This window comes from Pyricularia grisea (genome assembly GCF_004355905.1).
Source record: "Pyricularia grisea strain NI907 chromosome Unknown Pyricularia_grisea_NI907_Scaffold_7, whole genome shotgun sequence".
Classification (NCBI taxonomy): Eukaryota; Fungi; Ascomycota; class Sordariomycetes; order Magnaporthales; family Pyriculariaceae; genus Pyricularia; species Pyricularia grisea.
Window position 1 is genome coordinate 636,268 of NW_022156720.1, and position 27,958 is coordinate 664,225.

The window sequence follows — 27,958 nt, forward strand, 5'->3', positions numbered from 1 at the left end:
GCAGCCTTGCGCAGCTTGATCAGCGTTGCCGTGGATGGGATCGGGAAGTTCCTTTTTCACCCGCTCGGGATCCCATTCGGCCAAGGGCTTCTCGACAGGCAGTCTTTTGGTCGGCTCAGCGCGCTAAAAGAGCCCCATGTCCCTCCCTGGTGGGACGGACGAGCGTCACGAGCTCTTTGATGATTTCGGCACTGTTGTTAAAATCGTCTCGGCTGGGGAAGGAAGAAACTGGCAAACACGTCGACGAAAGACTCGACCAGCTCTCGAGATCTTTCCAACGGCACATCCTTTGTGGCGTCGTCCCTGGCCACGTCGAACAGGCAGGTGAAGTGGATGGAGGCTTCGTTCTCAGTCATGATTGGTTTCGAATCTTGGATGGACGAGAACCAGTGAAAGGCGGAGAAGTTTCTAGAGTAGAATCAGCTTTTGTATAGGTAGTAAAGCGTGTGTGTGGAGGTTTGGTGATAAGACCTTGACAAAAGGGCGGAGGTGAGTAGACTGGGAAAGAACACAAGACGAAATGGGTTCAAGAAGTGGAAAGATAAAACCAAAGGCGATAACAGCGTCATACACCCGAACATAAATTCCGTGCAAACAGTCGGTGAAGAAGATTACGGGTGATGGGACGGTGAAAAAGAAAAAAAAAAACGAATCCAAGTTTTGTGCAAAACCCTGGCAAAAAGGATTACAGGTGGAAAGAAACAGAAACGGGAAGAACCAAAACTTCTGCAAGCGCCGGCAAAGTAATGACGGGTGCAAAGAAGCAGAAATAGGAACAGCCCTAAGTTTCGGCAGGTACCAAACAAAATATGAAAATAATTGCGGGTGAATGAAGGCATGAATAAAACCTCAATGTTTTGCACACATCTAATTCAACAGTATATCCTAAAAACAACTACATCCAAAATTTACTGAATTAATTTTCAACAATAGTCTCCAAAAATAATAATTATTTCTATTTCACCTTCTTCGGTGTTGTGTGAGCATGGTTTTGGATGATGCTTTTTACATTTAGTGCGCAATAAAAGTAGCTCTACCATTAATTCAATTAGCCCAAGACTACCATTGGCGCAAAGCTCCAGAGTTCTCAACTGAATTAAATACTATTGTACAAGGTCTCGATAGAATATTATTTCCATCGCGTGTAGTTTAAAATAGCGATAATAAACTGCCTCTACGATAACATATATACTTGGAGCAAATATATGTTGCCATGCACGACAATAATAAGCTTAATCGTAAGGTTAGGCAGCCGAAAGTATAATATATTGGTACTTGTGTAACCAAACTAGATGTAAAGCTAATGTTTACATATAATGGATACGAAGGCGGCTAACCATATTAAGCTATCAAATACATCTTTATCTCTGCCGCCTCGCAGCTGTACTACACATGCATCGATGCTCTGAAGATTTATAAACACCACACCCACCATGGTAGTTTTATTGGCAAGATGGCCGAGTTGGTTATGGCGTAGGATTAAGGCGGTTCTGACCTTTAGTCCTCTTTCCTATGGAGAAATCCGCGTGGGTTCAAGTCCCACTCTTGTCATTTTGATGATTATTCTTTTTGTTAATGCCTCGGATTGGTGTGTTCTGCTCCTTGTGGATATGGATCGGTTCGCTATCAGGGCCCCTGAAGGCATTTACCAGGCCCACAGCAATCTCGCGCCCGATGTACTACGTATGCTTTTAGCCAGGGTTCAGACGCATGAAACTCAATTTTGATCCAACTGCATCTCCTTTAAAATTTCGTTTTTGTTTCCAGTTCCTTTGATTCCACACAATCAACTCGTCTATTATCAGACTGGTCCAGACCGGACGATATCCTTCTGGAGCTTTTCTAGGTCACCTCGGCGGTATCGGCACCCAAATCAATCGGCCCTTCTCTCTTTAGACACCGATGACCCTTGGCAATCCTGCCTCGACGATATTCTCCCCACACCCCCCCATTGATTGCTACAATAGGGGTCAAGGAGGCGTTCATGCGGGGTCAACCGGAGAGGAAAGGAATTAGGTAAAGGCTCCGGGGTTTTATAGGATTGGTAATGTACGTAAGCCGACAAGGTTTTAAGGTTTCCACGCCTTGCAGGGAGCGTATGCCAACCATCACGACTCGTTTCCCAGCTTGGCGGATCCTTTATAGGGTGTGATTGCACAAGAAACAACGGCAATACGGCGTCTCCGCCCGACTCATCCGATAGCCATCTCGTTTTTTGAGGCAGGTGCTTAAAAATGAATGGGATGACGTTGATCGGCTGTAGTGTGCCAGTCAGCATCTTGCAGGTATAAAGTGACGTCGTGCCGTTTTGTTTTTTGTGGTTGCTTTATTTGTTGTCAGCTTCAGCTCCTCAGCCTGCCCAATATAATTCACCGTATAGAATAACATTCCGGTACAACAAACGTCAAGATGAGGGCTGAAAGTATTATGCAGGCGCTTGCGGGCACCTACATGCTCCTGAACACGAGCACGTGAGTTTCACCCATCGTTGAGAAACTGCGACAAACTGCGATACACTGGGACATCCCAAGTGACCCAAACACTGCAACATCCCAAACAAAGCTAACATGATCCAGCACCCTAAACGGTGTCCCCGTCCCTGACGAGGCATACGGCTCCAACCCCTCGGGTCAACTCATCTACACAGCTTCCGGCTTCATGTCGGCAACCATCACATCAACAGACCCCGAGGACCGGCCACAAAGCCTGACCTTCCCTCCCGCGGAAGGCCAGTCGGACGCGGACTGGGCCAACGTCGCCAAGCACGCTCTCTGCTACGCTGGACCTTTTTCCATCAACGAAGCCGTGCCTCTGACTGCCACTTCGGGTGGCGTCTTTCACGGTCCCCTCACCGTCGCACACGTGCCGTCTTGGGTTGGAAGGAGGCAGGAGCGCAACTTTACTACGTACGAGAACGGATCCCTGCTGCTTATTACGTCGAGGAGGGATGGTGGTAATGAAGGGAAGTTGTGGTGGAAGAGGATTGACTAGGTGTTGGGAGGGATAATGGTGATGTGGATAAAACCTGACGATGTTGATGACTTGTACTACATGCATACGTATAATTGTTTCAGTATACTATTGTCGTTCTATGTTTTTTTTTTTAATTAAAAAGCGACCTTTACCTGGTCACGTCTCCAGAGGATTTACTGCTGTACCGGCGGCGCAGCCTTGAGGTTCGCAATGAACTGATCTACCATCTCTCCCGTGGACACCTGCTCGAATCTATGGAAACCAAGCTCGTACGGGAACCGCTCCTCCTCTATTAAACGAGTCGTCAGCAAAAAAAAAAAAAAAAAAAAAAAAAAAAAAAAAAAAAAATCAATGACCGAATTGTCTTGTATCATCCATTGCACTTACGAAAAATAACCTTCAACCACTCCCTGTTCGCACCGCCATTAACACCCCCGCCGGTGCCGAACGTATATACCGCCGTCTCAATGTCCACGACGGCCTGTGCCAGCGCGCCAAAGACGTGCTCCGGGTTGGTGGCCTTGGACTCGGCGATGCGGGCTTCCAATGCCGCCTTGGCCTGCGAAAGAGAGATGTAGGGGTCTGGGAAATGGGTGAGAGTCTGCTCCCAGATGGTCATCTCGAGCTTGATGGCGGGGCCAAAGTAGGAATCGTTGCGGCTTAGGCTGGCGTCGTGTTCAAAGACTGTGGGATAGAAATACGGGGGGTTTAGTCTTGATAAGATGGGTAGTTTTCCACTTTGATTTTGTCTTTTTGCTCCTGTTTTTTTTTTTTTTTTCTTTTTCTTTTTTTTCAATACCGGCTATCTTGCGGAATGGATACTTACGGTTGTGTGCGTTGAGGTCATCCATGTGGAATGTGCTTGGGTGCCCCGTCGTCGATGTCGTCTGCGCCAGGGTGACGGCCGCGAGCAGGGCTGACGACTCAAAGTTTAGGGCATCCTTGAAACCGTCAAAGATTTGCTGATGCGAAACGTTGAAGCCGTCGCGGGGGAGGAAGCCGTGGTTGGATGCCGTGTTGAGAAATGGGCAGGGGCTGCGGCCTATGGAGGTGATCTCATGTCAGTTGGTGTGGTGTGTGCAAGACGGGGAATGGAATTGACGTACGATCATTTGGCCCGGGTGCTTGCCAGGGGTGGTCATTTCTTGGGACTACCAATCCAAGGACATGGATAGGCAGTAAAGCAGTAACAAGGGTAGGGAACAGCATTTTGGTGATTAGAGTACTACTGTAAATGAAAGAGCGGGGATATCTCTCCAGAAGCTAAAAATTAAGGATCCAGCATCTACCGAAGCTGGGGAACTGGGGCAATATATCCCCGAACTCTTCAGAGAAGCAATAAAACCCAAGTAGCCAAGACTTAACAGTAGCACAACAAAGTCTCACCTCACCGATCAAATACTGCAACATCAACGCCTCCAAGAACTCAGCTTCAGGGTTTAGGTTACTTTTTCAGCGCATTTCACGCACACACAATTTTACACACTTACCGCATCTGGAAGGTCAATTCGTACAGATGTCGGGTGGTTAAAGATGATCCCGCCTTGGCAGAGGAGTGTCTGCGAATCAAGATTTGTTGATTAGTCAAATCACACTGTGGATGATGGAGAATTGATTTGCTGGAAGACAATCCGAGAGGTCGAGGGACCCTGAACATGCATTAAATGAGGTCTAGATCCAGGCCGTGAAAATCCTTCGCGGTCGGCCTTGCGTTCATGTTACTGCAGAGGGAATTATTTCTGAGCAATATCGCCGACCCGGTCGTTGTTGCTTTTGCAGGTCAGCCTTATCGACGGGAAAAGGTGCCGAAGATGTTTGTTTGTACGCCGTGCGGTCCAACGACTTGCCGGCTGACATGAGCGGTGTAATGAACACGGATTGTCTTTGATCGGGAAGAATTTGCCATATTAAAGGATTATCCACGACAATGATGATACTGGATGTGACTTTAACCGAACAAAGTAGCTAGGAGGTCATTTTATAAACTAAATCAAAAAGTTTTCCTTGTATGCTTTTTTTTAAAGGGGTTATTTCAAGTTTCAGTCTGTTTGTTGCAAGACTACTACCAATGATCAGTTCTTAGTACAATACTAACAAAGCTTAATTCTACTTTCATCGGATATCTGGCCTAAGCAATGCCATGGTGATAAATCTTCTGCTAGCAAAAGTTCGCAGAGCTTCTTCTAGGAATATATTCGAGTGCAGCCTGTAAACAACTACTGTTCAAATAAATTTTCTTGCTTTTGTTGAAAGGAAAACAAACAAAATAAATAGGAATACCGCCTCAATGGTGAAACCGTGAAAAGCTGCTCATGAGTGGGAAATGTCTACATGATGACACCTAGTACGCACAAAGACAAGGCAAAACGTGATCGTGGGACGCTAGGCAGGGAATGTTTAGCAATATTCACCAGCTTAACTTGGATCGTTAGTAATCGAAAATGTTATTTAGATCAAAACAAGTATGAATATGCTGGTCACACTTAGTTATAACTGGTTACTACTAATTTTAAATAGCAGCGTGGTCAGTTAGACCGAGAGAGCAATCAATATGTCACCTACCTTATTAAAATGTTACCTCATCCGTCGCATCCCTAACCTTTTGAATCGCCTCGTTCAATTCTCGCCCGTCCTTGGCTCCAACTGCAACATCACCAACGCTGGAAACCTTGCCGTTGGCGTCCCGATCCTCAAACCAACTGACTATCAACATGTTGCCAGCCTCCAAATCCTCCCTAAACAGATCCATAAACTCATCTCTCGTCTTCTTGGTGCTGATCGAAAAGGAAGAAGCACTATTCATTCCCCTCTGTTCGAAATGGCTTCTCAGCAAAGGCAAACATAAAGATCCCGACGTGCGCACGTTGAGGTCAACAATGTGAAAGTGGGAAAAGTCGGTCCCCTTGTCAGATTCGTCGCACTTGTGTGAATGAGGCGCAGTCTCCAACACGTCTGCCCCTGCCGGTCCCACGTATCCGTGCTGCCTCAGCCAACGGGCGATTACCCGGACCAGCGGCGAAAACTTGGCCTTTAGCTCGTCCTGCCGGTCGTACCTGATGGTACTTCCAATCCATGCCGTGCCGTCGACCACCTGTTCAGACGTCGCTAGGAAAATAGGGTTCGTCTCTTCGTCCTCGGTAACAAAAAACGTAACCCCGTAATCACCCACAGGCTCGGCCACCATGTCAGACAGTAAGATGGTCCCAGGCTTGAGGTGATGGTTCGAGCTCGTGACTGACGACAGTAGCCTCCGCAAGACTCCCCCCTTGAACTCGTCGAGAAGTTTCTCCCGCTCTTCCTCCGTGTTGATCATCCATGTGCCAGCGCCTCCAAACGTCTGCTGGTTCTTGAGCACAAACGGAAGCTTCCTATCCCGAACGGCATCGTAAACTCTCCTACTCTGCTCCTCAACCCACTTGGCCCTCTCCCCCACGCACAACGCCGGCACTTCGAACCCGGCTGTGGCCTGTTGACACTCTCGACAGCACAAACCCGCCTCTCCACCGTGTCCCTCCAGCTCGACCGCCTCACACACGGGGGTGGGCAATCCTGACTGCGCGAGCGCCCCCTTGGAGTTGAGAAACCAGTGCACGTCGGCAGGTACCACCAGAGGGAGGCCCTCCAGTCCATCTAGCATTAGCTTGCAAGCAAACAAGTCAATCCCAAGCTCTTGAACAGGTATCTCGCCGGGTCCAGGACAAAATATGAGCTCAGGCCTTTGCGCCTCGTCCAGCACGGCTATCGTCCTCTCCGTCTCGGTTCTGTCTTGCTTCTTTTGAGACTCGGTCTCGTCTAAGTTGAACATGATCACAGGGCCACTGCCGGCGATGAACGCGTCACGCTGAGGGATCAAGGACAGATACTTGACGGCCAGGGTGCGGCGGGCGGCTGGGGAGGTGTCGCGCTCATCGTCGGCGGCGTTGAAGGGACTGTCCTGGTACAGATACTTTCTGTTGCGGGGGAATTTCGAAGTCAGGGCGATACCAGAGTTTGTGCCACACAAGACCTGAACGACGCGTTTGTTGGAGAGGGAAGGGGAAGCACGGCGGTAGAGGTCAGCAAGGGTGGTGTCGAGCTTGACTGTCGGGAGTTTAGGCGGCGGCATGATGTATGGATCTGATCTATTTTGTTAGCTTGCGATGTTGCTGACAGCTGGTTAGTAGGAGGAGCAATTGCGCTAGAGAAGACTTTGCGCCGTGAATTTATGGCTTGCTCATCTTGTTGTGCTGCCGAGAATTGTCTGGGCATTGGCGGCGCGGCGTGATCCAAATCATGACGTCAATGGCTAGCATCGCGTATCACCGGGCTATCGTCCCTTTTACCAAAGCGGAAGCCTTGGCACGTATGACCAGATGAACAATTGCCCTCCAAAAAGGTCAATTAACATGCCGCTTTGACGATTTGCTTCTCAGGAGATCTAATGCTGCGGAGACTAATCGAAAAGTAAAAATTATTATGCAACTACCATGAGCTATGTAATAGATTTCACCAATACAAATCGGACAAACCACCAAGGAATTGGTTTATGCAAGGTTTAGGGGCGCTCTCAGCTTATTTATGACCCAAGATTCTTGTATATTATATAAAACACAATTTCTTTCATTTATGTAATTGCTTAGCCTGTTACAATCACTGTTGTTAGTCAGACGTTTAGTTGCTTGAACCTATCATACCCTTATGGATACCATTAAGATAGGTTACACCGATGCCTTTATAGTAATGTAAACCAAGGGATGCGAGAGTATGCAGAAGAAGAGATGGATAATAAATGTTGTATCACTGAACCGACTTGTAAGGCTACAAACTAAAGCCAGAGAACTACCCAGGCAATTTATATATCAGGGCATGAAAACGTCCTTTTGTGGACGCCGCGGATCCCAAGTCACCCAAATCGGACCAAGCTGGGTTTGGTAAAGTAACTTACAGATAGACATAAGAAAAAAGCCGCGATTTTGATGTGTGGATCTCCCATTTAGAGGCGCTATTTGTCAATGTGGGTGGAGATGCTACATGAACCATTGTCGCTGACTATAGGAAGAAATCCTACTCACCCTTTTAATGATCAAGACTTCACCAATTATTACGTGACCTTGAGCCGTTAACAGATGGATTCTCCCGGGCCGAATCCAAATGTACCGGCGAAAATGAATGCCAAAAATCAAATTTAACCTATGAGAACCCAAAACTCCTTGCCAATGCGAACCGCTAGCTAACCATGCTTATCCCAAGAGAATCTACAGAAACAATACCAAACAGCCCGTCACTGCTGAAAGTTGTCGGTAATCTCACCCCCTTAGCCGCCTCCAAAGGACTTGAGTCCGTGCCATTTTGGGCTGTCATCCAATACTCACACGTCAAACTCCATCAACGGCACCATGCGACGGCGCACACTTGGTGCCTTGCCCTTCAAGTCGGAATTTGAAGTCTTGGTCTTGAGCTTCTCGCTCTTGGCAGTCGGCCTCCTTGTAAGCGCTTGGCCTGGTGGCGCATTGGAGCCTGATGCCGTACCCTGTGTGGCGGTGGTCCGGCCGGTGGTTCCCTGAGCAGCGGTGTTCTGGAGCGGCTGCATTTGAATGCCGCCTTCCTCGGCCATGCGCAATTCTTGAGCCCCTGCCGAGCTGCTGCTCACCACAGACGACTTGCGCCCACTGTTGCCTGGCCTCCCCCCGGAACTCACGGAATTACTCCTGCTGAGGCTTCCTGGGCTCCCCGAAGAGGTGCCGGTGCGCGGGTTGGCGGGGCTGGGGGACCGACTTCTTATTTCCACTTGACCCATCTCGTCGAGGCTCTCGTCGAGAAGTGCTTGCAACCCACGACAGTATGTTGACGAAGCAGTGGCAGCCAACGAACCTTTTCCTGCTGGAAACTCAGTGGCGCCATCCATGAGGCCCTGGATATAAGCACGTTTGAGAGCATCAAGCCGGGTCTTGTATTGTTTGACGAATGCGTTTTTTGGATCAGCCTTCTTGATCACTTCGACGTTTTTGTCTATAAATTCGGTTTGCATATCGATCGTCTTTGTAAAAGCATCCATCTGGAAGTGATGGGAAGGTTAGCACATGTAACGAATAGAATAAAAGTAGAAAGCGGGGGGTTAAAGAATCTTACCACAGCCTTTCCCTCGGCTTGCAATTGGTTATCCGCTGCTATTTTCGTTGCCTGATTTGCAGCAGTTATGTCAACCGTGTATTTGGCACTGGTGAGTTTGAGAGTTTCCTGGGCTATCTTGAAGCTCTTGTAGCCCACGAACCCAACCGCGCAAGCTACGCAAACGCCCGCAGCTCCGACGGCCACCGTGCCTGGGTTGTTCATTCGAATCTCGAGTTGGTGTTTAGGTTCTGATTCGTGGACGGGCGCCGAAACGACCGAACCCGCCATCAAAGGTACCAAGAAGTGGTTGAAGCGCATTGCAAAGTCTGGTTGGGTGGTGTTGTATCGGTGGGGACAGCTTGGGTTTTCTGAAGTGGGGTTGGGTGTTGATGTCTGATAATGTTTATGCTTTTTCTTGTTTTGTGTTGATGTTTAGATCATTTGGTTTGTTCTGTACAAATAGAAGCATCAAGTCTCGTGCAACATGCCTCTAGTCCTTTTATAAGTGATGACTGCTTACTTCCACAGCTGTGGCATTGTGGTATATTGCCCGGACATACACAATATCTAAAGCTTACTACAGTTATTCAGTAATGTGCCCATTAATTGAGGCTTAGGATACAGTGGTCTGTGATAACGACAACCTTAGTAGGCTGGTGAGGCCAGCTAAGAAGCAAATATGGGTCTCCCCTGAGCGCTTAATTTTACCTGCTGAATGTGCCATGTATATAATTACTGTACCTAGGTACTTGGCAGCCTTTCGATCTCACCTACCTGCGCCTGATTACCCAGGAATAGCGTGGTCTGGCTAGGTATAGGCTGTGTCACGCAGATAACAAGGGTGCCTAACAGGTATTGCTGGCAGTGGGCTTGTCAGGGACGCAATCTACGTTTTTGGACCACTGCTTCTACCGACTCCACCAGGCCCTTGACTCGCGCAAGCCATATTTAGATTCACACGATTCAGCCTCCTTGTTATCAATCATCTTTCCTCAGAGAAGCGACGTAGCGCTCGAGCCCGCGCTTAGTGGCGGCCCGAACCTCCACTTCCACCTCAAGACATATGGCCAGCAGCTCATCGCAGACTTTCTGCTGGCTTTGCACATGTGGCCCGCCAGATCGCATCGCAAACATCCCGCACTGCCGCTCGGCTGCCAGCTGCTCTCCCCTTAATTTACAGAGCCGCGACGGCAGGCCTTGGACGAGTGCATTGTCGGGCTCCTCCCCCTCGATGGTCTTGGCCATTGTGGAAATCGAACTCAGATGGCGCTGCGTGGCCGATTGGAGAAGCCAGAGCTGTAACTATCAGCAGTGATTCGACCCCACACCGGGTAGTAGGGAGCAGGTGTTGATGCGGAGGGGGATGGGGAGGGAGAGGGGCTAGAGTAGAGTGTACCTGCATCGCGCCAGCGGATAGGTAGGTGTCAACCAAATTCCCGATTGTCCAGCTAATAAGAGTAGCCCCGAGAGCAATCATAAGCGGGATGGGATTGTTGTCCTCATGTGTAGCTGCTCGGCATAAAAGTGCGACCAAGGTGGATGCCGGGACGCAGCATGCCAAGGTGGAAAAGTGGTAGGAGGCAGGAGATGGCGTCAATGATTCGGGAAAGAGGCCGGGATGAGGGATGTTCGACATGGCTGTCCACTGCTTTTTCTTTCTTTGTATTATCTTGCTGTTTGTTCGGGTAGGTTTAATCGATTTTGGGCGAGGAAATTGACGATCGCGAAACCGGCACTGCGTGCCTCACTTTTCTCTTGCCTGCTATTTGGCCTAAAAACGGGATACAGATCTCGCGACAGCAGACGCGGGATTGGGGGCAGAAAAGTGCATGTGACATTGGAGCCTAGAGGTGGGACGGGGCAGGGCACGAGGTGACGAACTACCATTGGCCCCTTGGAATTACCGCGATAAGGGGCCCCACAGAGAACAGGCCCTGAGTAGTACGAAGTACGCAGTAATCATCAGTTCCGCCCCCTTACAAAAATAATACTGGAGAAGTTAAGTGTCGAATAAAAGTGGATGGCTTGAATGAAAGCGGACGCTTTAGCTCCCTTTGCTTGTGCAAGTAGGATATTGGTAGCTTTGCGACTTCAAAGGGTTGGCAAGATCCATATCGATAGAAGATTACCTCGACAAGAAGAAAACTGCAACTTCAACTGTAAAACAGAAGTTGCAACAATTCTCTAATAATCTAACAACATATTTGAGTGTTAATATTACATAGTACCTACTACGGCCAGACATACATTGGAGAATCTCAATGTATTAGGTGCTGTTAACGAACATAATAAAATGAAAAAAGAGGAGAGACGTTATAATCAACGACGCTAGAGAGACTAGACTCGTTTAATCCAGGGTCGGTGGAGCCCTTCGTACAACCCCTGCCCGGATGGACTAGTGATTCTATGCCGAGCTAGGTACCTTACTCAGCACCCAAATTTGACCCAACCTTGCCAACCAATGTCGTTATACAAAATATACGTTTTACGATTTTCTCCACTAAAATCCCAACCAGATCTGTCTGACCTGTGCTCTTCAACTAGGTACAAGCATCCTCCACCATTCATGGGTCAGACCCACCTTTGTTAGCGATTCACACCCAAACACACCAATAAGCTTAACAGCTGAAGAATTTTCGCCCTCCGGGCGCCGGTCGTCATGGCCTCACCAGAGGTCTCAAACCGCCGCGCGCGCCCGCAGAGCACGCCGCAGGCTTTGCCGCCGGGCCAGGCCGAGTCGGAACACGTATCTCTCGACACGCGCACCGCTAATGCGCCTGAGCCGGCCGGCCGCGGAAGGTACTCCAGCCTCCCGGCCCTGGCCATCAAAACACTGCAGCAGGAGCTGGAAAACGTGGAAACAGTCGGCAGCTGGCTCGAAGAGGTTTTTGCAGCCAAGCTCGAAAGCTTACAGGCCCCGGAGGACGCCGCGCTTAGGAGAATTGTTCTCGAACTTGATGATGTGATCAGCGGCTGGTTCCTCAGTCGCACCCTCCCTGAAAAAGAGCGTTCGCGCTCCCCGTCGCGTTCGCCGACCAGTTCCAGCGAAAGGCGCAGCATCTTAATTACAAGGACGGGCACGGCGTCGTCGGCCTCTAAAGGCAAAGGCACGCCCATTAACAAATCGGTCACATGGGCCGAGCGAGCCGCCACGCCACCAGCGGCGGCCCCAACGCGAATTTTAACCCCGGCCACGCGCTCGTACCCGATACGTACGACGCCCGGCAATGCACCTGACAGCTCCGCAGCTCCCTCCCAATCGGGCCGGGACCGCCCCCAAGCCCCGAAACGTTTGACAGAACAGCCGGCCAACCGGATCCTGATCCGCGTAAATGATAAATTGCGGATGGTGACGAGGGAGCCATACGCGGTAACCACCAAATTGGCCGAATTGGTTTCGGTGCCATACAGTGAAATTCCAAACGCCAAACGTACCCCCACGGGCTGGGGTGTTACGGTGGCTTTTAAGGAAATACGGTAAAAATTCCTCAACCCCAACGCAGTTAAGGCCATTATGGACGCATTGGACGCGCGGGAAGTTATTGTCCCGACAACCTGGCATACATACGCCGTCTTTGGAGTGCCCCGAACGCTCAATTGCCTGGACGGAAGAAAGGACGTACATGATGTAATCCAGGAGGAGATTACCGTGGCAGCAGGCCAGCAGCCAGTCAACTGGCACATTTCCAAGCATGGATACGACCCGCATACGGCTGAGGGCACGTGGATAGTGTCTTTCCTTCAACCCGTAAAGCCTTTTCAGCTTTTTGGAGTGTCGAAACGTGCGCGGAAGGTTGAAAAGTCACGCAAAATTACACACCACCACGATGGCTGCCAGGGATATTGCGAAATACGTCGCTGCGTACGGCAAGCGCGTTGCGGCATATGTGGTGAAGCAAAACATGCGACAGAGGAAGAGCCGTGCAAAGCAGCCCCCAAATGCGTTAACTGCCACGGCCATTTCCCATCCGGACATGAGAACTGCCCTGCCCGACCTTTGGTGGTAAATGGGAAGCTTGAACGACCTTCACAGCGTAAACTAAAGGGGATCCGCAGAATCGGACGTGCCAACCGTGCCGCGATTATCAACGACCGGGCTGAGGCGGCCCGCCGAGAGCCAGCACCTGCAATCCCGGTCCTAAGCACCTCATCGCAGCATTCGCAAACCTCGAGCTCCCGATCGAGCATCTCAAACAAAAGAGCGCGGCCATGCGAGGCGGCAGGGGCGGATATCCGCAACTTCCTGCAGGCCGAACAGGAACGCGTGCACGAAGAAATCGTTTGGGCAGCCGAAATGGAGGAGGACGCAGCGGCTGCCGAACCTTGCCCCGCTGATGTGATAGACTTGGAAGCAACCCATCGATTGATATGACGAAATATTCGCTCGGTAATATGCAGCGGGAACGCTTCGACGTAGTTTGGGCCAACGTAGGCAAAAGGATGGGTGTGCATCTGAGCCTGTTGGAGTTATGCCACCAGAGAGAAGTGGACCTGGTTAACGTCCAAGAGCCATGGTGCGGGCTAAAGACGACTACACAAACGCACCCGGGCTATGATGTTTTTGCGCCAGTGGACGAATGGCACGCGAGCATTTACGAAGCCATGACTGGGTTCCGGCCCCGGGTGCTCACCTACGTCAAGAAGGGGGCAGCCCTAGGGGCCGCACAACGACGGTTACCGCAGGGCCAAAATACGCGGGACGTACTTTGGCTCGAAATTAACGGAATATTGTTTATTAATGTATATAGGGCTCCGGGTATTGAGGCCGCGCTGGAAATGGTATGCAATACCGTGCCAAATGGACCCACGGTGATAGGCGGCGATTTTAACGTAGCGGCTGCTGTATACCAGCCAGGCCGCACAGACGCACGCAGAGGGGATTAACTGACGGCATGGGCGCAAGCCCAGGGCATGCATTTTACAGGAAATATCGGCGTGCCCACCCACCGCGACGGGGGTTTACTGGATATGGTTTTTTCCAACCTCCCCAGCACGGTAACTGTGGTTGACAGCAGTCTTTACACAGGCTCCGACCACGAATCTCTTTATACCACGCTGCGGACGCGCGGCGCCCCCCGTCCGGAGGCGGTCAACGTCTCAGTTAGGGACGACCGGCTACCAAAGTTCGCGGAGCTATTTGCTTTTGGCATGCAAGATATGCCGGACCCGGGATCCGCGGCCGATGGCTACGCATTGGACGCGTGGGTAGCTGAATTTACAATTTTATGGGAGCAAGTGACGTGGGTCGTGGGTACGCCGGCGGGAAAAAGGGGCAGTTCGGCTTTTTGATGGACCGAAAACTGCCAGCGGCTTTGGGTCGAATTCCAGCGGGTTAAACGGAGCGCTGTAAATAGGGCAGACGCCTTTGCCGAGGAGAAAGCTTACACGAAAGGGGTGCGGGCCGCGAAGCGGGATTACTGGAGGCACCGGATTGACCAACTGCGCGACGATAAGGATTTGTGGAATATGGTGGGCTGGCTGGGAGCCGGACCACGCCTCCGGTCCCCGCCGCTGGTTATTAACGGCGAGCAAGTGAGCGAGCCCTTAGCAAAAGCGGAAGCATTGCAGCGGGAGGTGTTTGGCCGATTTTCGGCGGAGGATGACCTGCAGGGAGACCCCTTGGAGGCCTGGTCGGCGGACGAGGCTAAAATCCCTTGGGACATCCAGGTGAGTGCGGAAGAGGCGGAGCGCTCCTGCATTGGGGTTACGAGCACGTCCCCGGGCATCGACGGAACGACCGTCCGGCTACTAAAAGCCGGATGGGCTTCGTTGGCCGAGCCGGTGCGCAGGCTCTACCAACGTTGCCTGGAACTCGGACATTTCCCAGCGCCTTGGAAGAAGGCCGAGGTCGCGATGCTACCGAAAACGGGGAAGAAAGACCGGAGCAGCGTTCGATCCTGGCGGCCTATAGCCCTCCTCTCCTGCATCGGAAAAGGCCTCGAAAGGCTCGTTGCACGCCGGATAGCTTGGGCCATATACGATAACGGGCTCCTTAGCTGTACCCACGGCGGTGCCCTACCCAAGCGATCGGCGACGGATCTGGTTTGTGCCCTCGCCCACGATATCGAGCAGGCTTTAGCTCGCGGGGAGGAAGTTACCCTTGTCGCATGCGACGTCCAAGGCGCCTTCGACGCCCTCCTCCATGGGCGATTAATACGGAAAATGCGGAGCCTCGGGTTTAGTAAAATGCTCCTCAGGTTCGTGATTAACTTTTTAAGCGGCCGCCAGGCCCGAGTCCGGCTGGAGGGTACGACCACGGGTTTTAGGCGGTTTGGGTGCGGCACCCCGCAAGGGTTTCCCCTTTCCCCGATCCTATATATGCTATATTTGGCGTACCTCGTTAAAAACGGTGCGAAGTGGCGGCTGGCATACGCAGACGACGTGCTTACATGGAAATCGTCACCCTCGTTGGAGGAGAACGTACGTTGGCTGGAAGATAAACTCCGGGATATGCACGAAATTGCGGCGGAAGAGAAAATCCATTTTGCAGCGGAAAAGACAGAGGTGATCCATATCACTAAGAAAAGGTACGGTCGCAACCCGGAAATCCGGATTAATGGTAGAACGGTTACCCCGGTCCAACTACCGGGCGGTCGACGCGGACAAAGCGCCTCCGGGGCCGAGCGTTACCCGGGCATGCGTTGGTTTGGTTTTTGGTTTAGCCGACGGCTAGACGGGCGCCGCCACGTGGCCGAAAGGGCTGCCAAAGCAATGGCGGTCGCTGTTTACCTTAAAAGTTTTGGGGCAGTAAAATACGGACCGCCTGCGGCTGCATTTCGTAAGGTAGCGGTGGTATGCGTGGGTTCATCGGCCACCTACGCAGCCGAGGTATGGTATAACCCAGCGCATAAGCAAAGAGGACTTCTCAAAGCATTGAACAAACCGCTGGTTTTAGCGGCACGGGCAATCCTCCCGGCGTATAAAACCACCCCCTCGTCCACTGTTTTCAGGGACGCAGGATTACCCTCGGCCCGCGTCGCGCTGGCCTACACCCGCCTGAAATACGGCGCCCGACTAAGGCTCGCGGATAAGGGGCACCCCTTTGTCAGCCGCCTGCGTGAAACACCTCGTGCCCGCAACTCGGGCCATTCGGCCACGACCCTGCAAACGGCTGCACAATTTTTCCCGCGGATCCGGAGATTAGAGTTGCGCGCACCTCGCAATGCCCCGGATTCTCGCATTGACCCCACCGGAGGAGTCCCAAAAGAGGAAGCGGCCCGCCGTTTTATGGAATGGCTGGACATGGTATTATTTGACGATATCGTGGTATATACGGACGGTTCGGAAAAATACGAAAATAATTGCGTCCAAATAGGGTACGGATGGGCCGTTTTTAGGGCGGGCCTGGAATTTGCCGCAGGCTCCGTATTTATTACGCCGGAAAGCCACGTTTTCGACGCCGAGGCGATTGGCGTTTTAAGAGGGCTATAGGCGGCAGCCAGGGCCCAGCCAGGCGCCCGGATTTGGATTGGTGTGGATAGTATCTCGGTTATTTGGGGTTTTAGAGGCGACGCGCCGCGTTCGTCCCAATGGGCCTTTTTGGAATTTTATAATTTTGTCGATTTATTTCGAAAATAAGGTACCGAGGTTCGGGTCCGTTGGTGTTTTGGGTACCAGGGAATCCCGGGAAACGATCGGGCTAACGAGCTGGCCAAGGCCGGTTCCGCCGGACCGCCGGACCCAAACCCGAGGGCTTAGTAAATTACGTATAGCGGTACCGGTACGGTTTTTAGAGCCATTTTTTCGAATATAGAAAAGGATTGGTGGCGTAAAGAACTTTGTGAACGGTCCCCCGCATATAGGGAATGGAAATTCCAATACACACCAAGAAAGGAGTCCGAGGAATTGCGTTTGCCAAAACCCTTACTGGGCCATTATTTGGTTATGAGGACCGGCCACGGCGATTTTAAAGCCTATTATGACCGTTTTAACCACCAGGATGCAAATACCTCGTGTGCCTGGTGCTGGAAGCGGACCTCCCCTGAACACCCGGTGCATTGCCGCTTTTCGCGGGCGGTGTGGAGAAACTGGCCGTGGCCTGACAACGACCGGCCGGTCGGGCCGCCAGACCGCGCCCAACGCCGCAAATTTTTCCAGACAAGCCTCGGGCAACCGAAAAGTTTTGAGGCGTTTTCGATAGCCACCAACTATTTCAGCGCCCGCCCCAGAGCGGCCCGCCAGCGCCCCGCGCGCCACGAACGCACTTTACGCCTAGGGACACCGATCGTAAGCGATTCGAACTTTGACGAGGAATAGATTTATTGCCTTTTCACCCACACCTCACGGCACAAGCCGTCAGACGAACCCTCCGTACACCTTAGGCACGGGGTCGCGTCAGTGAACTAACCCCCTAAGCAGGACCGGGCCCGAACCCGGTCAGGTACGATCCGCCTCTGCCCTCCTTGTTTTCCCCCTGTGTAAATAAAGAAGATAGAACGCGCGCCGAGATACCCCTCGGGAGGTTGCTAACGGCCGGCTAACAAGCCGGGCCGAGCCCGGCGTTAACTAATACTACTACTACTACTACTACTACTACTCTTCAACTAGGTAAGGTAGTGAACCAATTGTTGCAGACATAGATCCAACTAGCCACATCCAACTGCTGATTTCTTTAGCTACGTCGAGCCTCTATTCCTCACTCGCTTTAGCCACACGTCTATTTCCAGTGGCGAGTGGAGAGTCTCACGTGTGTCTTACCTGATTCTCTATCGATATTCCAACCTAGAGGTAGCCTATAGCGACCCGTATCCCTACCACCAAGCTCCTTCTTGCTTCCGTCGACCGGTATACCTACAAATAAGGTGACGACCGAACTGGGTTGCGTAACGTGGGTTGTGGTCGGTCTGTCCTTACTTGATCCCGCCCTACTTCAATGGCTCGTTCATTAACAGTATGTCGAGAAAACCCCCAAATATGCCAAAGCAAGGTAATTAACGTACTGAGTACAAAGGTATAAAATATTTTACAGTGTGCAAGTTGGGCCAGCTAATTAAAAAATTTTGGCCATTTATTGTATAATGTGTTAAATAGACTCATTAAAACCCACCAAATTTCGAAAACTCATTATTGGGTCGATGGGAGGCTGGAAAAAAGCCTTTGTTGTTAGTCATAATATAATAACTTTTATTATTATTATTTCTTTTTTACATTAAAAATAAGAACGAAATAAAAGAAAATGGGTTAATAAAATCTGCCCAAGGTGTTTTGGGACGCCGTAATTTTTTGGGCCATATAAGATTATTATTCAATGGTGTTTAATTTTATAACCCTTTTTGATTTACGATATTAACTTTCTTTATCCGTTGTAATAAAATTAAACTTTATTGGGTTGCAAATTTATTTGATATATGGCCGGATATAATAATAAACGTAAATAGTTATTTTTAAATGGGAGTAGTGCTGTATGAAACTTTAATCCCTTGAATATCTTATTAACATCTTTTAATAAAACGTTTCATTCTTTTAATGCTTTTATATTTTATTTAACCCAAATTTATTATATATTTTGCCCTTTTTTACGCTTAAATATTTATATTTTTCAATTATTTTGGAATCTCTTGCTTAACCTTTGGAGAAACCGGCCATAATAATATGGTTATTGTTATATTTAAGAAAAAAGCAGTTACCGGCAGAAAAATATCCGCCGTATTACACCCGCATTTAATAATGTTAACTTTTACTTAAACCGTTTTAATTTAATTTGCAAAAAAGAAATAGGTTTTAGTATTGCCGAACCAAACAAAAACTAGCTACTAGTTTTTTGTTAAACTAGCTACACAGTCTCCGTTCACATATACAGGAATTGGAAGCCCATTAATTTTTATCTCAAAAGAACTTTCACGTTTAATATACTTCCAATGATATCTCACGTTATCAATTACAAGACTGGCTGAGCAGAGGCCATCATCAGCCGCAATACCGAGGGTTTGAATGGCGATAAAGCCGAAGGTAAAAAAGGCGGTTGGATAATACATAATAACGGCGTTTCTATCCTATGAATATTTTAGCGATTAAACGATGATAACTTAAGCTGTAGAATTATTACCTCGTGAATAAAAGGTATTAAAGTTATTTCGGGACTTGGGAAAAGAATTTGTCATGAAATCTTTTAGCGATGAGACAAATGTTAGACACGTTGAACTTGCTGGTTTCGCTGTTGAGAATGAAAAGTTGAATATCAACTGAACCCATTTAACAGTAACATTTCATTAGCCCTTATATATATCATTTTAATTTATAGTTTTGAATCAAAACAGTAATTCCTTTTAATATATGGCTATTATAACTATCTTATTTTATTGCATGATAATCCTTTATCGACAAATAATTAGTGATATCCTTAGTATTCCTTCGTATGTTATAATCTTTATATTATAACATGGCTATATAAATACAAAGCGGCTTTTATATGCTGGATATTATGAGTAAAAGTAAAATTTTAAAGAGGATATTTATTTTTGGAAGAGTGTAAAGTATAATACAAGGTTTAAAACCCAGTTAATATATTTAAATTCTCTGCATTAATATATTTTCGTTTTTAAAAACCGTATAATTGATCAGGTAAAACTATAATTCAAAATAAAATTTGCAGCCTTACGTTTTGTAATTATTTTTATGATTTATTAACAGCTCCCATTAACGTCGTGAATAATCTATTATATATATGTGTTTTATTATACAAGTAAAGTGCGACTTAATATAGAACCTATATTACAATGCAAATTAATTATACCAGTTAACGTATATCATCACGAGAATAATAACTATATGCGTACAGTTAATTTATGCCAATTAATGCGGAAATATCATAATATTTACACGGAGATAAACTGCCCCAGGCGACCGCAGACTGCGGCGGGAGGCATAATAGGCCGCCCGGTATGGCGAAGTCTGACCCTTGGCCTTTAATCCAGCTTGATACTTTTTCGAGTTGACATGATGAAAGAGCTTTGCCAGGTCAGGTCGGAGCGAACAACCCTTAGTCCAACCGTGAGATCACAACGATGTAGCTACCATAACGTTGCCAAAGTTTTGATCTTTTACCAGGGTAATGCGACGCAAAAAGCCGTCACACTCAGCCAATTTTAGGACTGCTGCCCAAACGGGCATAATGAGAGCTTCGCCGTCCATTAGTTCGGTCCGGCCGGAATTTGAGCCAGATGGTGGCCCGTACTCATATCGACTTGTATCACTGAAACTCTTCCGGCCTGGAACAATATCCTGTTCCTTGGTGATCGAGAACATCGTAATTCCATATACATATAACTGAGTTGTCTATGTTTTGCACCTCAATTTCCTGTTGAGCCTGCAAAACTAGCATGTAGGCGCACCTACCTCGCACATAGTTTGTCATCTACCACAGGCTTCCTTCGTGCTTGCTTGTTCGTGCAGATTGTCGTTTCTGCCTATGGAATATCACTATGTTGGCTTGACAAATTACAACCACCAAGGCGGCAAGAGAAGAATTTTGCTCAACACAATGTCTGCTCCAATGTCTGGTCAAGCCTAAAGGATGCTTCCAGGTTGCCCCGGCGATAGGCTCAAAGCAGAGAAGTCTCTGTATTTATGTGGCTTCCTGTTGATACTTCCGAACCAACACTCTGACATAGAGCCGGGCCATGATAGAAGACACCCTGTTGCGTGCCCCAAAAGAATGATCTGGGACGGCTCTTTGTGGACAAGTAAACCAAGAGCGTAGTGCCAGGGCTGCGCAAGGCAGAGTCATAACATAAGAGGTTATACTAGAACTTACCTTGCCACCTTAAAGACCATGTCGGAACAAAGCAAGTGACCGGCGCAAATATTCGGTTGGTAAGTGAAAGACTGCAAAAGTTGTAGTTTGCCCTGAAGCATACTTCGTCCTTGACAGAGATGGAAATGATAGGATTCAGGACTTGTGCTGGTGAACACAGACTTGAATGGTAGTTGACTGTATACAGCGATATTACAGAAACAGAACGAGAACGCCAGCACCCTTGTCCTGTAATACACATCCCACTTTTCTTTAACACCGATAAAAGTCTATCTTGTCCAATACTTTAGTGAAACCTGTCTCATCCGCTCCAGTTATCCGCAGGTGCGTTAACTGCACCAAAGCCTGGAGGCGTCAGCAGCGTCCTTTTTTTCTTCCGTCTCCCTCTTGTTTTGCTCGTTGTGTCGCCCAGTCACCTGCACCAGGGCTGGCAAGACCACCAGTATAGTCTGGGTGGGTACAGATGCGGGTGTAGCAGTTCCCTCGTCCTGAACTGTCTGCGAGTAGTCGACTTGCTTCGTGCTGAAGGTTGCACAGAGACTTGGTTAAGTGGCGCAAACTGTGGAAGTGGCTCAAAGAAGTGGTGGGCGGGCAACGGCGAAATGGGCGGTGTTGTGAATGGTGAGAGACGTGGTGGTGGTGGTGGCAATATCGCTTCGGTTGCTGTGCCGGAGGGGGGAAAATGCGAACTTGCGACTGCATTGGTTCCGTCCTGTCTGGCATGGTTGACGTCTTGACCCTTGATGTCCCAAAACAGACAAGTGTTAACAAAGCAAGGATTTTTGTTTTACAAGCGCAGTACGATCAAGAACTTACGGCAACGCATAATGGTTCCTCTAGTCGCTGCTCTCGGGCAGGCAATCGCCACGCATTCGGCTCCACGTAAACGGGAGCCCACTCGCCAGCGTAGTCGAGGGTCCACCGGAGAGGTTCAGGGCGAGGTGCCAGGCTGGCACGCTGTCTGATTCTATACTCGATCCAGCACTGGTCGCAGCGGCAGCGATTGGGGTTTGTCCAGGTGGGAAAATATAGAGGCATCGTGAGAGTTTTTATCGTCTTTGAGCTTGCGTGGCTTGTCAGTGTGATGTGGTTCGGGGCATGTTGGAGATTGAAAGAGTCTGGGCGAGGCTGGTTAAGAATTTTATAATGGAAAATGGGCACAGAATATACTTTCCTGCAACTATTTCGTGTGTTGATGATGCGGAAGGTTGTTGTCGTGGTTGGCCAGGAGCTTGCATCGTGATTGCATTTTGTGATGTGCGGTTCACAAGCAAATAAAAAGTTGAAACAGGCGCGAAAAAACATGTGAATATCATATCTGCGGATCCTGATGCTCTTCCACAGATTTTCAACCAGGTTCCTTTGAGAAATATAGGATGAACTGCGAGCATTCTCCCCTTGAGCGCGATATATTTTTATTGGGTTTGACATGTCGACTTTTCTACTTTTGAATGATTTGACGGCTTTACCCATCGCGTGGAACAGTTCAGCCTCCTTCATTTTGAGAAAATTAAACTCAAGGAAGCTAGAGCTGTGTGGCAAATGCTACCAGAGCAACCAAAAGGTGAATAAAGGAACCCAGCGTAGCTGCTCCGGAGCGTACTCTAGGGTTTTCTAGCAGAAAGCCTGGCTGCCAATGCGCCACTGCTGCCAGTAATCGAACAGCAACATGATTATTTCAGTAGCGATTGCGTCACTACCTATAGACGCTTTCTTAAACTTTTTGAACCTCACTCTACCTATGTACCTTGTCGTAAGTCAAATCTTGATGCTGTATGACCGCTTCCCCCCTCTTCTACTTTCCCCTTTCCGGCTAGGTTTCCGAGTTAGGTAGCTAGAAACAAAGTGATTTTGGTGCTTACAGCTGTAATTAGGCGTGCAACAGAAAGTAACGACCTGTCGGCCAGGGACTTTGCAGTAGATTTCAGAGAAGTGGCTAGAAGCAAGAGGTCATAGATAAAGACTGCGTACAAGGACTACGCAGATATTAGGCCCCTATCCGGGGTTTGTTTCGCCAAATCCAATCGTGTTTAGCTCCCCGGTGCCTAGACGGATCCGTTCGTATCAGCTGGGTTATTCTGGATTGATGTATCAATGTTTGGATCGCGGTGGCAGCTCCCTTCCATTATTAACTGGGTTGAGATGTACACTGTGCTTTATTGAGAGTCGTGCCTAGTCTAGGTATCTATACATTATGCCCACTTAGTTATGGTGACTGCTGGATTTCACAAGGCGATATTAGATGTTAACCAATCGCAGTACCGTAATTGTCTAGGTTGCTTGGATACCACTACATGGCCACGAGCTCAACCTTCAGTACAGCTTTGCGCGTTCGATGCGAGATCGCTTCCTCTTGCTCTTCTCACATTTGGTACCGTTGGTCAAGGCCTCAACCACACCATCGTAGGCAGGGTGCTTGGAAAAGTCATCAAACCACAAAAGCGCCGCACCCTCTCCAGCGAACACATAGGGAACCCAGCTGAAGGGGTCATAAAAGTCCCAGAGGGTAATGCCGACGCAGGCCTTGACCTGGACACAAGCACCGACGGACTTTGGTAAGGGTTAGCGAGGACCCAAAGGTTTGTCAAGACAAGCAGACAGAAAAATGAAACACTCACGTTCTTGTACACCTGCTTTTGCTGCTCCAGGTTTGTCTCGTTGGCCGGCAGCTGCAGACGCACATCGAGCTCCGTAATGGCAACCTCTACACCCTCCTCGGCGTACGACTCGATGACGGCAATCTGCTGATCCAAGCTGGGAGCGTTGTGTGCGATGAGGTGAGCCTGCATTCCGACGCCGTCAATCTTGATCCCCTCCTCCTTGAGCATCCTGACGATCCTCCTCGCCCCCTCGCTCTTTGGCCCGACCGACTCGAGGTTGTAGTCGTTGTAGTAGAGCTTGGCCTCGGGGTCCGCCTTGGCCGCCTCGGTAAACGCCAGCTTGATGTACTCCTCGCCCAGGACGCGGTAGAAGACGGACTCGCGGTACGTCCCGTCCTCGTTGAGAGCCTCGTTGACCACGTCCCAGTGGGCGCAGCGGCCGCGCCAGTGTGCCGCCACGGTGCTGACGTGGCGGATTATGGCGGCCCGGAGGGTCTCGGGAGTCCAGTCCGTCTTGGCTTCGACCCAGGGGGCGAGCTGCGAGTGCCAGACCAGAGCGTGGCAGCGTAGGATCTGGGAGTTGTTGGCGGCGACGGCGGAGATGATCTCACCTTCGGTGTAGTTGAAAACTCCGGGGTAGGGTTCGACGAACAGCCACTATGATTGATGTCAGCGGGGCTTTGTGAGGGGCTAAGGACTGGGATGAGGCGGGGGAGGGAATGGGAGGTTGTTTGGGTGAGCTTGAGGCGCGGGTCGCTCTGAGGGAAGAATCGGGATTTGGTTGACCTACCTTTTGTCCGTTGGTTGGAGTCGTCTGTCCAAACTCCTCACGCAGAACGGCTTCGTACTGAGGGTAGGCCGCGTTCAAACCTGCTCGTTCTCTTTGACCAGGGGCATCGGTAGCGGCGCCAAAGTACTCCAGACCCGCCTCAAGAGCGAGCTCGTGCAGAGTGGCAGCGGCAGAGGCCGCCAGGAGCGGGATGACCGAGGTGAAACGCATAATTGATCGTGGGCAGACGGATCAGAGACGGGCAGTGAAGCTGTCTATGCGGTGGTCGAAAAGGTCAAATTCTGCGTCAAGGAGGAGAGGGGGGAACAGAGTTGATAAAACCTCTGGGACATGCAGGCCATCCCAGTAGTTACCCCAATTCTTCCGGCTCGAGTGCTAGGGTAGACAGCCGAGATGATGCCCAGCTGTACATGACGTTCTTACACGCGAAGAAGACGCGAGGTCCGCCGGTTGAATAATGAAAACCCGTGGTTGGCCACGACACGTGGTGACCATTCTCTTGGACTCTGGGCTGTTCTCACCCGACATGGCTAGCAGCGGAAAAACTCAATGACGGGACGACTCACCGCTGGAAATCGACCTCGTCGGCTTGAACTACCCAAGGGTACCAAAGTCGAATTGGCCAATGGGAAATCAATCGGTTAATGTGGACGGAATACAACTCTGGTTGTGCCTGCAACCCCCGCCTGCAAACCCCGCAAGTGTGGAGTGATTTCTTGGGGAAGCCAACATATCTTGGCAAACAAAAGCTGAGAGATCTTGGTGTCACATTTTCCCGGCTTGGGGAGGAGAAGCTGGGGGTTGAGATCGGGTATCAAGACTAGCCGGTTGACATTTACCCGAGATGATCTTGGCTAGAAGAATGATTCAGGTACGCGAGGCCATGGGATTATATTGTGGCTTTGGTGTCATGTGGTGCTCACATTAGAAATTCTATGACGATCGGAATTAATTCAATGCTTACATCTGACTGCTGCCTGTCAAGCTGTGTATGGACGCTGTGACTAGTCTAGCCATTCCCCTTCTGATTGAGTTCAGGATAATGTCGAACGAATCCGCTCCGCCTAGGTTTCCACTTGCCGATAATATCATCATGTATGAAACCATGGTCCTCAAGCCCCCAATGGGATAGTCTGTATTTACTCAATTTTGATACAATCGCCACCTCCCAGAGAGACATGTAATGACGCCGCTAGCTCATATCAAACAACGCCAGCGACGGCTCTTTACCCCTCTGGTCTCGCCCATGATTGCTACCCATCGGGACGCGAAATAAGCCACCTGCGAGAGGCAACTGCAGCGTGGCAGCCGGCACAATCCAGAAACCAGCCGCCCGCGTTAAAGACCGCGCCTTGGCCGCCGTGAAGTCTGGTTTTTCGGCTGACCACCGAGCGGAAAACTGCGTAGCATCGCCTTTGGGCGCAAACAACCGATCCCACTCGACCTCCTCGGCGGCCACATACCGTTCCATATCAACACAGGAGCGCAGGTGGAAATCGACTCCGGCCGCTGTGGCTATGATGGGGCAGGGACGTGAAGCCACAGCCATCTGCTTCTTCGAGGTGACGGCCTGCGACACGCCAAAGGCCTTTTCCATATGTCGCCAGAATGTAAACATGGCGATGGGATCGTTCGCGACTGAGATATTGCCAAGATTGTAGACCAGCGGGTGTTCTTCCTCATGCGTTTCGCCACCGCGTGAGTCGGACGCCAGGGGTCGTTGTAGGTTCACGGTCGAGGCCCACAGTGGCAGGGAGCGTTTATATCGCCCCTCGGACGAGTTCAACGAGCTAAACGTTTGGCGAAACTGGTAGTTCGAAATGACGACGACAGTCACTGAGATGAAGCTCAGCAGGGATTTGCGCATGGCTTCGGTGGCTTGAGTGGAAAGTCCAGTAGGATCTTGTGTGGTTATCGAGAATTATGTTAGCAAACTAGTAACAGGTGGCAAAAACCATATGGTTTGACCCTTACCCATTGGCAGCTGTACAGAGCTGAACCCTAGCTCCTTGCCAAAGGCAATATGCAAAATGCCTTCCCCGTTCGTATCGTAAGCCCTGGCGTCGGAAAGAAAGTCGGGAAGCAAGTTGACCTCCGTTCCCACACCATCAGCCTCCAAGCTGGATTTCTTGCGGTTCCAACACGCCAGAGTGATGTGAACCATATCAGTCTCGGGCCTGATGGCAACTCGTGGAGACAAGGGGCCCTTGGTCGGGATATGAACGTGGTAGTGGCTTAGGACGACCCGTCGCGCTTCGTAGTTGACGCCGAGGAGGAGGTTGAGAATATCTCGCGAGTATGGATCAACGCGGATGCGGTACGGTGCGCCACTAACCACGTTGCCAAGCTCATTGCGAGACTTGTAGGCCCCGGTTATGGCCAAGGGCGCGGTTCCGTCGGCCGTCTGGTCAGGACATGTCGACTCGATCACGAGCGAAATGATGCGTTGTGCCGGAATGAGATGTCGCCAGATATTCAGCCGGATCTCGACTGGAAGCTCACCGAATAGAGGGAAGCTCGTGAAAGATGATGCATCCGCGCAATTGTCGAAAGGCCTTGACGACATTTTTGGAAAAGGCTACTTTCCTTGAACGAGGGATATCAATCCAATGCGCGTGCAACGTGAGGGCAGTATTGAATGTCTTGATCGGGGTGTTGTCCCAATGAGGCACGGTTTTGCCAGGAAAGGAAGAGAAAAGAAGAAAAGAGAAAAAAAAGAAATATGTTGGAACAAAGATAGCTATCGCACCTGGGTGGTATATCCTGGTAAATAAATATAGGTGCGATGCGGGTACCTTAGTTGTGATACATAAATGGATCCACGCGACACGACTTTTGTACTGGAAAAAAATTATAAATAGATTTTTCTAGTACATTAAAATAGATAAAACAGAAATAATGGAATAGCAGTCCTTGCTAATTCATTGTCCTAAACCCCAAGTTCTTACGCGTTGGGGAAGTGTATCAATATTAATCAGGGGGCAAATTACTTAACTATACGGTGCGGACTGCAGCAGGTAGACTAATAGCGCCAATAAGAAACAGTGCTAGCTTACCTCTTTTTATAGCCATGAAAGGCGTTTTAAGGCAAAGGCACACGTATGATGAAGCTTTTGCCAGCAAACAAAATGGCTTAAGTAGGTATCATAACTCCAGTGCTCTTTGGCAGACTTCGCCTCGGGCAAAGAATAAATATTTTAACAAAGCAAAGCCTTTTACCCGGATGATAATGATTAAATTAGCACTTGTTTTTTTCATATTTACTCATTTGATGCTTGTACTGTTGGCTCTAAGCTGTCAATTCGACCTTCTAACAAGTTGCCATTGTTGCTATACAGCCTACCGGATGCGCAAGATATAATAATCAGCAAAAGATTAGCACTGTTAACAAATACTAAAAGGTTCCTGCTCCAGAGACTGTAGAAGCTTTCTCCTTTGTTGCTAGGGCTTTCCCAACCCATCAAACCTTTCAAGGAAACCGGGGGGCTCTATCAGTGGTTTCCAGCAGGCTGTATCCATCGACCAGAAGTGGTTTAGTGAACAAGGCCATAGAACCGTGATGGGGACCTGTCCCCTAAGAATATGAAGCATCTTCAATTATGCTAGCACGCACCTGGAATATAATGGATTTTGATGGCAGAAGACACTAGCTAGGCCTTGTCAACAGTCAGCCAACAGTATCAGAAAGAGCAAGTGAAAGGTTGGGTGAAGAAGTCTAGATCATTTTTCGCTCAACTTGGCTTACCGTAAGCC

At 49.6% G+C, this 27,958-nt stretch overlaps 8 protein-coding genes across 8 annotated transcripts; 1 reads left to right on the forward strand and 7 right to left on the reverse strand.

Moving 5' to 3' along the window:
• Positions 1-115: 115 nt before the first annotated feature.
• PgNI_09223 (uncharacterized protein) lies at positions 116-356 on the reverse strand (the record flags this gene model as incomplete). The annotated part of the gene is made up of 2 exons (XM_031129210.1): positions 116-212; positions 238-356. 2 exons carry the CDS (start codon positions 354-356, stop codon positions 116-118), a joined length of 216 nt encoding a protein of 71 aa, XP_030977743.1.
• A 2,006-nt stretch (positions 357-2,362) lies between these two features.
• On the reverse strand, positions 2,363-4,201 carry PgNI_09224 (uncharacterized protein). The gene is made up of 5 exons (XM_031129211.1): positions 4,080-4,201; positions 3,800-4,015; positions 3,361-3,657; positions 2,577-3,262; positions 2,363-2,471 (listed from the first exon to the last, which is right to left on the reverse strand). Exons 1-4 carry the CDS (start codon positions 4,180-4,182, stop codon positions 3,147-3,149), a joined length of 732 nt encoding a protein of 243 aa, XP_030977736.1. The 5' UTR covers positions 4,183-4,201; the 3' UTR covers positions 2,363-2,471; positions 2,577-3,146.
• On the forward strand, positions 2,410-2,991 carry PgNI_09225 (uncharacterized protein; the record flags this gene model as incomplete). Its single annotated transcript, XM_031129212.1, has 2 exons — positions 2,410-2,471; positions 2,577-2,991. The coding sequence occupies 2 exons, from the start codon at positions 2,410-2,412 to the stop codon at positions 2,989-2,991; spliced, it is 477 nt and encodes a 158-aa protein (XP_030977737.1).
• Positions 4,202-5,539: 1,338 nt separating the features above from the next.
• On the reverse strand, positions 5,540-7,078 carry PgNI_09226 (uncharacterized protein; the record flags this gene model as incomplete). Its single annotated transcript, XM_031129213.1, has 1 exon — positions 5,540-7,078. The coding sequence occupies one exon, from the start codon at positions 7,076-7,078 to the stop codon at positions 5,540-5,542; it is 1,539 nt and encodes a 512-aa protein (XP_030977738.1).
• Positions 7,079-8,320: 1,242 nt separating this feature from the next.
• PgNI_09227 (uncharacterized protein) lies at positions 8,321-9,381 on the reverse strand (the record flags this gene model as incomplete). Its single annotated transcript, XM_031129214.1, has 2 exons — positions 8,321-9,007; positions 9,082-9,381. 2 exons carry the CDS (start codon positions 9,379-9,381, stop codon positions 8,321-8,323), a joined length of 987 nt encoding a protein of 328 aa, XP_030977739.1.
• Positions 9,382-9,602: 221 nt separating this feature from the next.
• PgNI_09228 (uncharacterized protein) lies at positions 9,603-10,822 on the reverse strand. The gene is made up of 2 exons (XM_031129215.1): positions 10,460-10,822; positions 9,603-10,359 (listed from the first exon to the last, which is right to left on the reverse strand). Exons 1-2 carry the CDS (start codon positions 10,697-10,699, stop codon positions 10,042-10,044), a joined length of 558 nt encoding a protein of 185 aa, XP_030977734.1. The 5' UTR covers positions 10,700-10,822; the 3' UTR covers positions 9,603-10,041.
• Positions 10,823-22,952: 12,130 nt separating this feature from the next.
• On the reverse strand, positions 22,953-24,622 carry PgNI_09229 (uncharacterized protein). Its single transcript, XM_031129216.1, has 3 exons — positions 24,206-24,622; positions 23,434-24,072; positions 22,953-23,365 (listed from the first exon to the last, which is right to left on the reverse strand). Exons 1-3 carry the CDS (start codon positions 24,413-24,415, stop codon positions 23,129-23,131), a joined length of 1,086 nt encoding a protein of 361 aa, XP_030977735.1. The 5' UTR covers positions 24,416-24,622; the 3' UTR covers positions 22,953-23,128.
• A 775-nt stretch (positions 24,623-25,397) lies between these two features.
• Positions 25,398-26,771, reverse strand: PgNI_09230 (uncharacterized protein; the record flags this gene model as incomplete). The annotated part of the gene is made up of 2 exons (XM_031129217.1): positions 25,398-26,107; positions 26,180-26,771. 2 exons carry the CDS (start codon positions 26,769-26,771, stop codon positions 25,398-25,400), a joined length of 1,302 nt encoding a protein of 433 aa, XP_030978225.1.
• Positions 26,772-27,958: the final 1,187 nt, after the last annotated feature.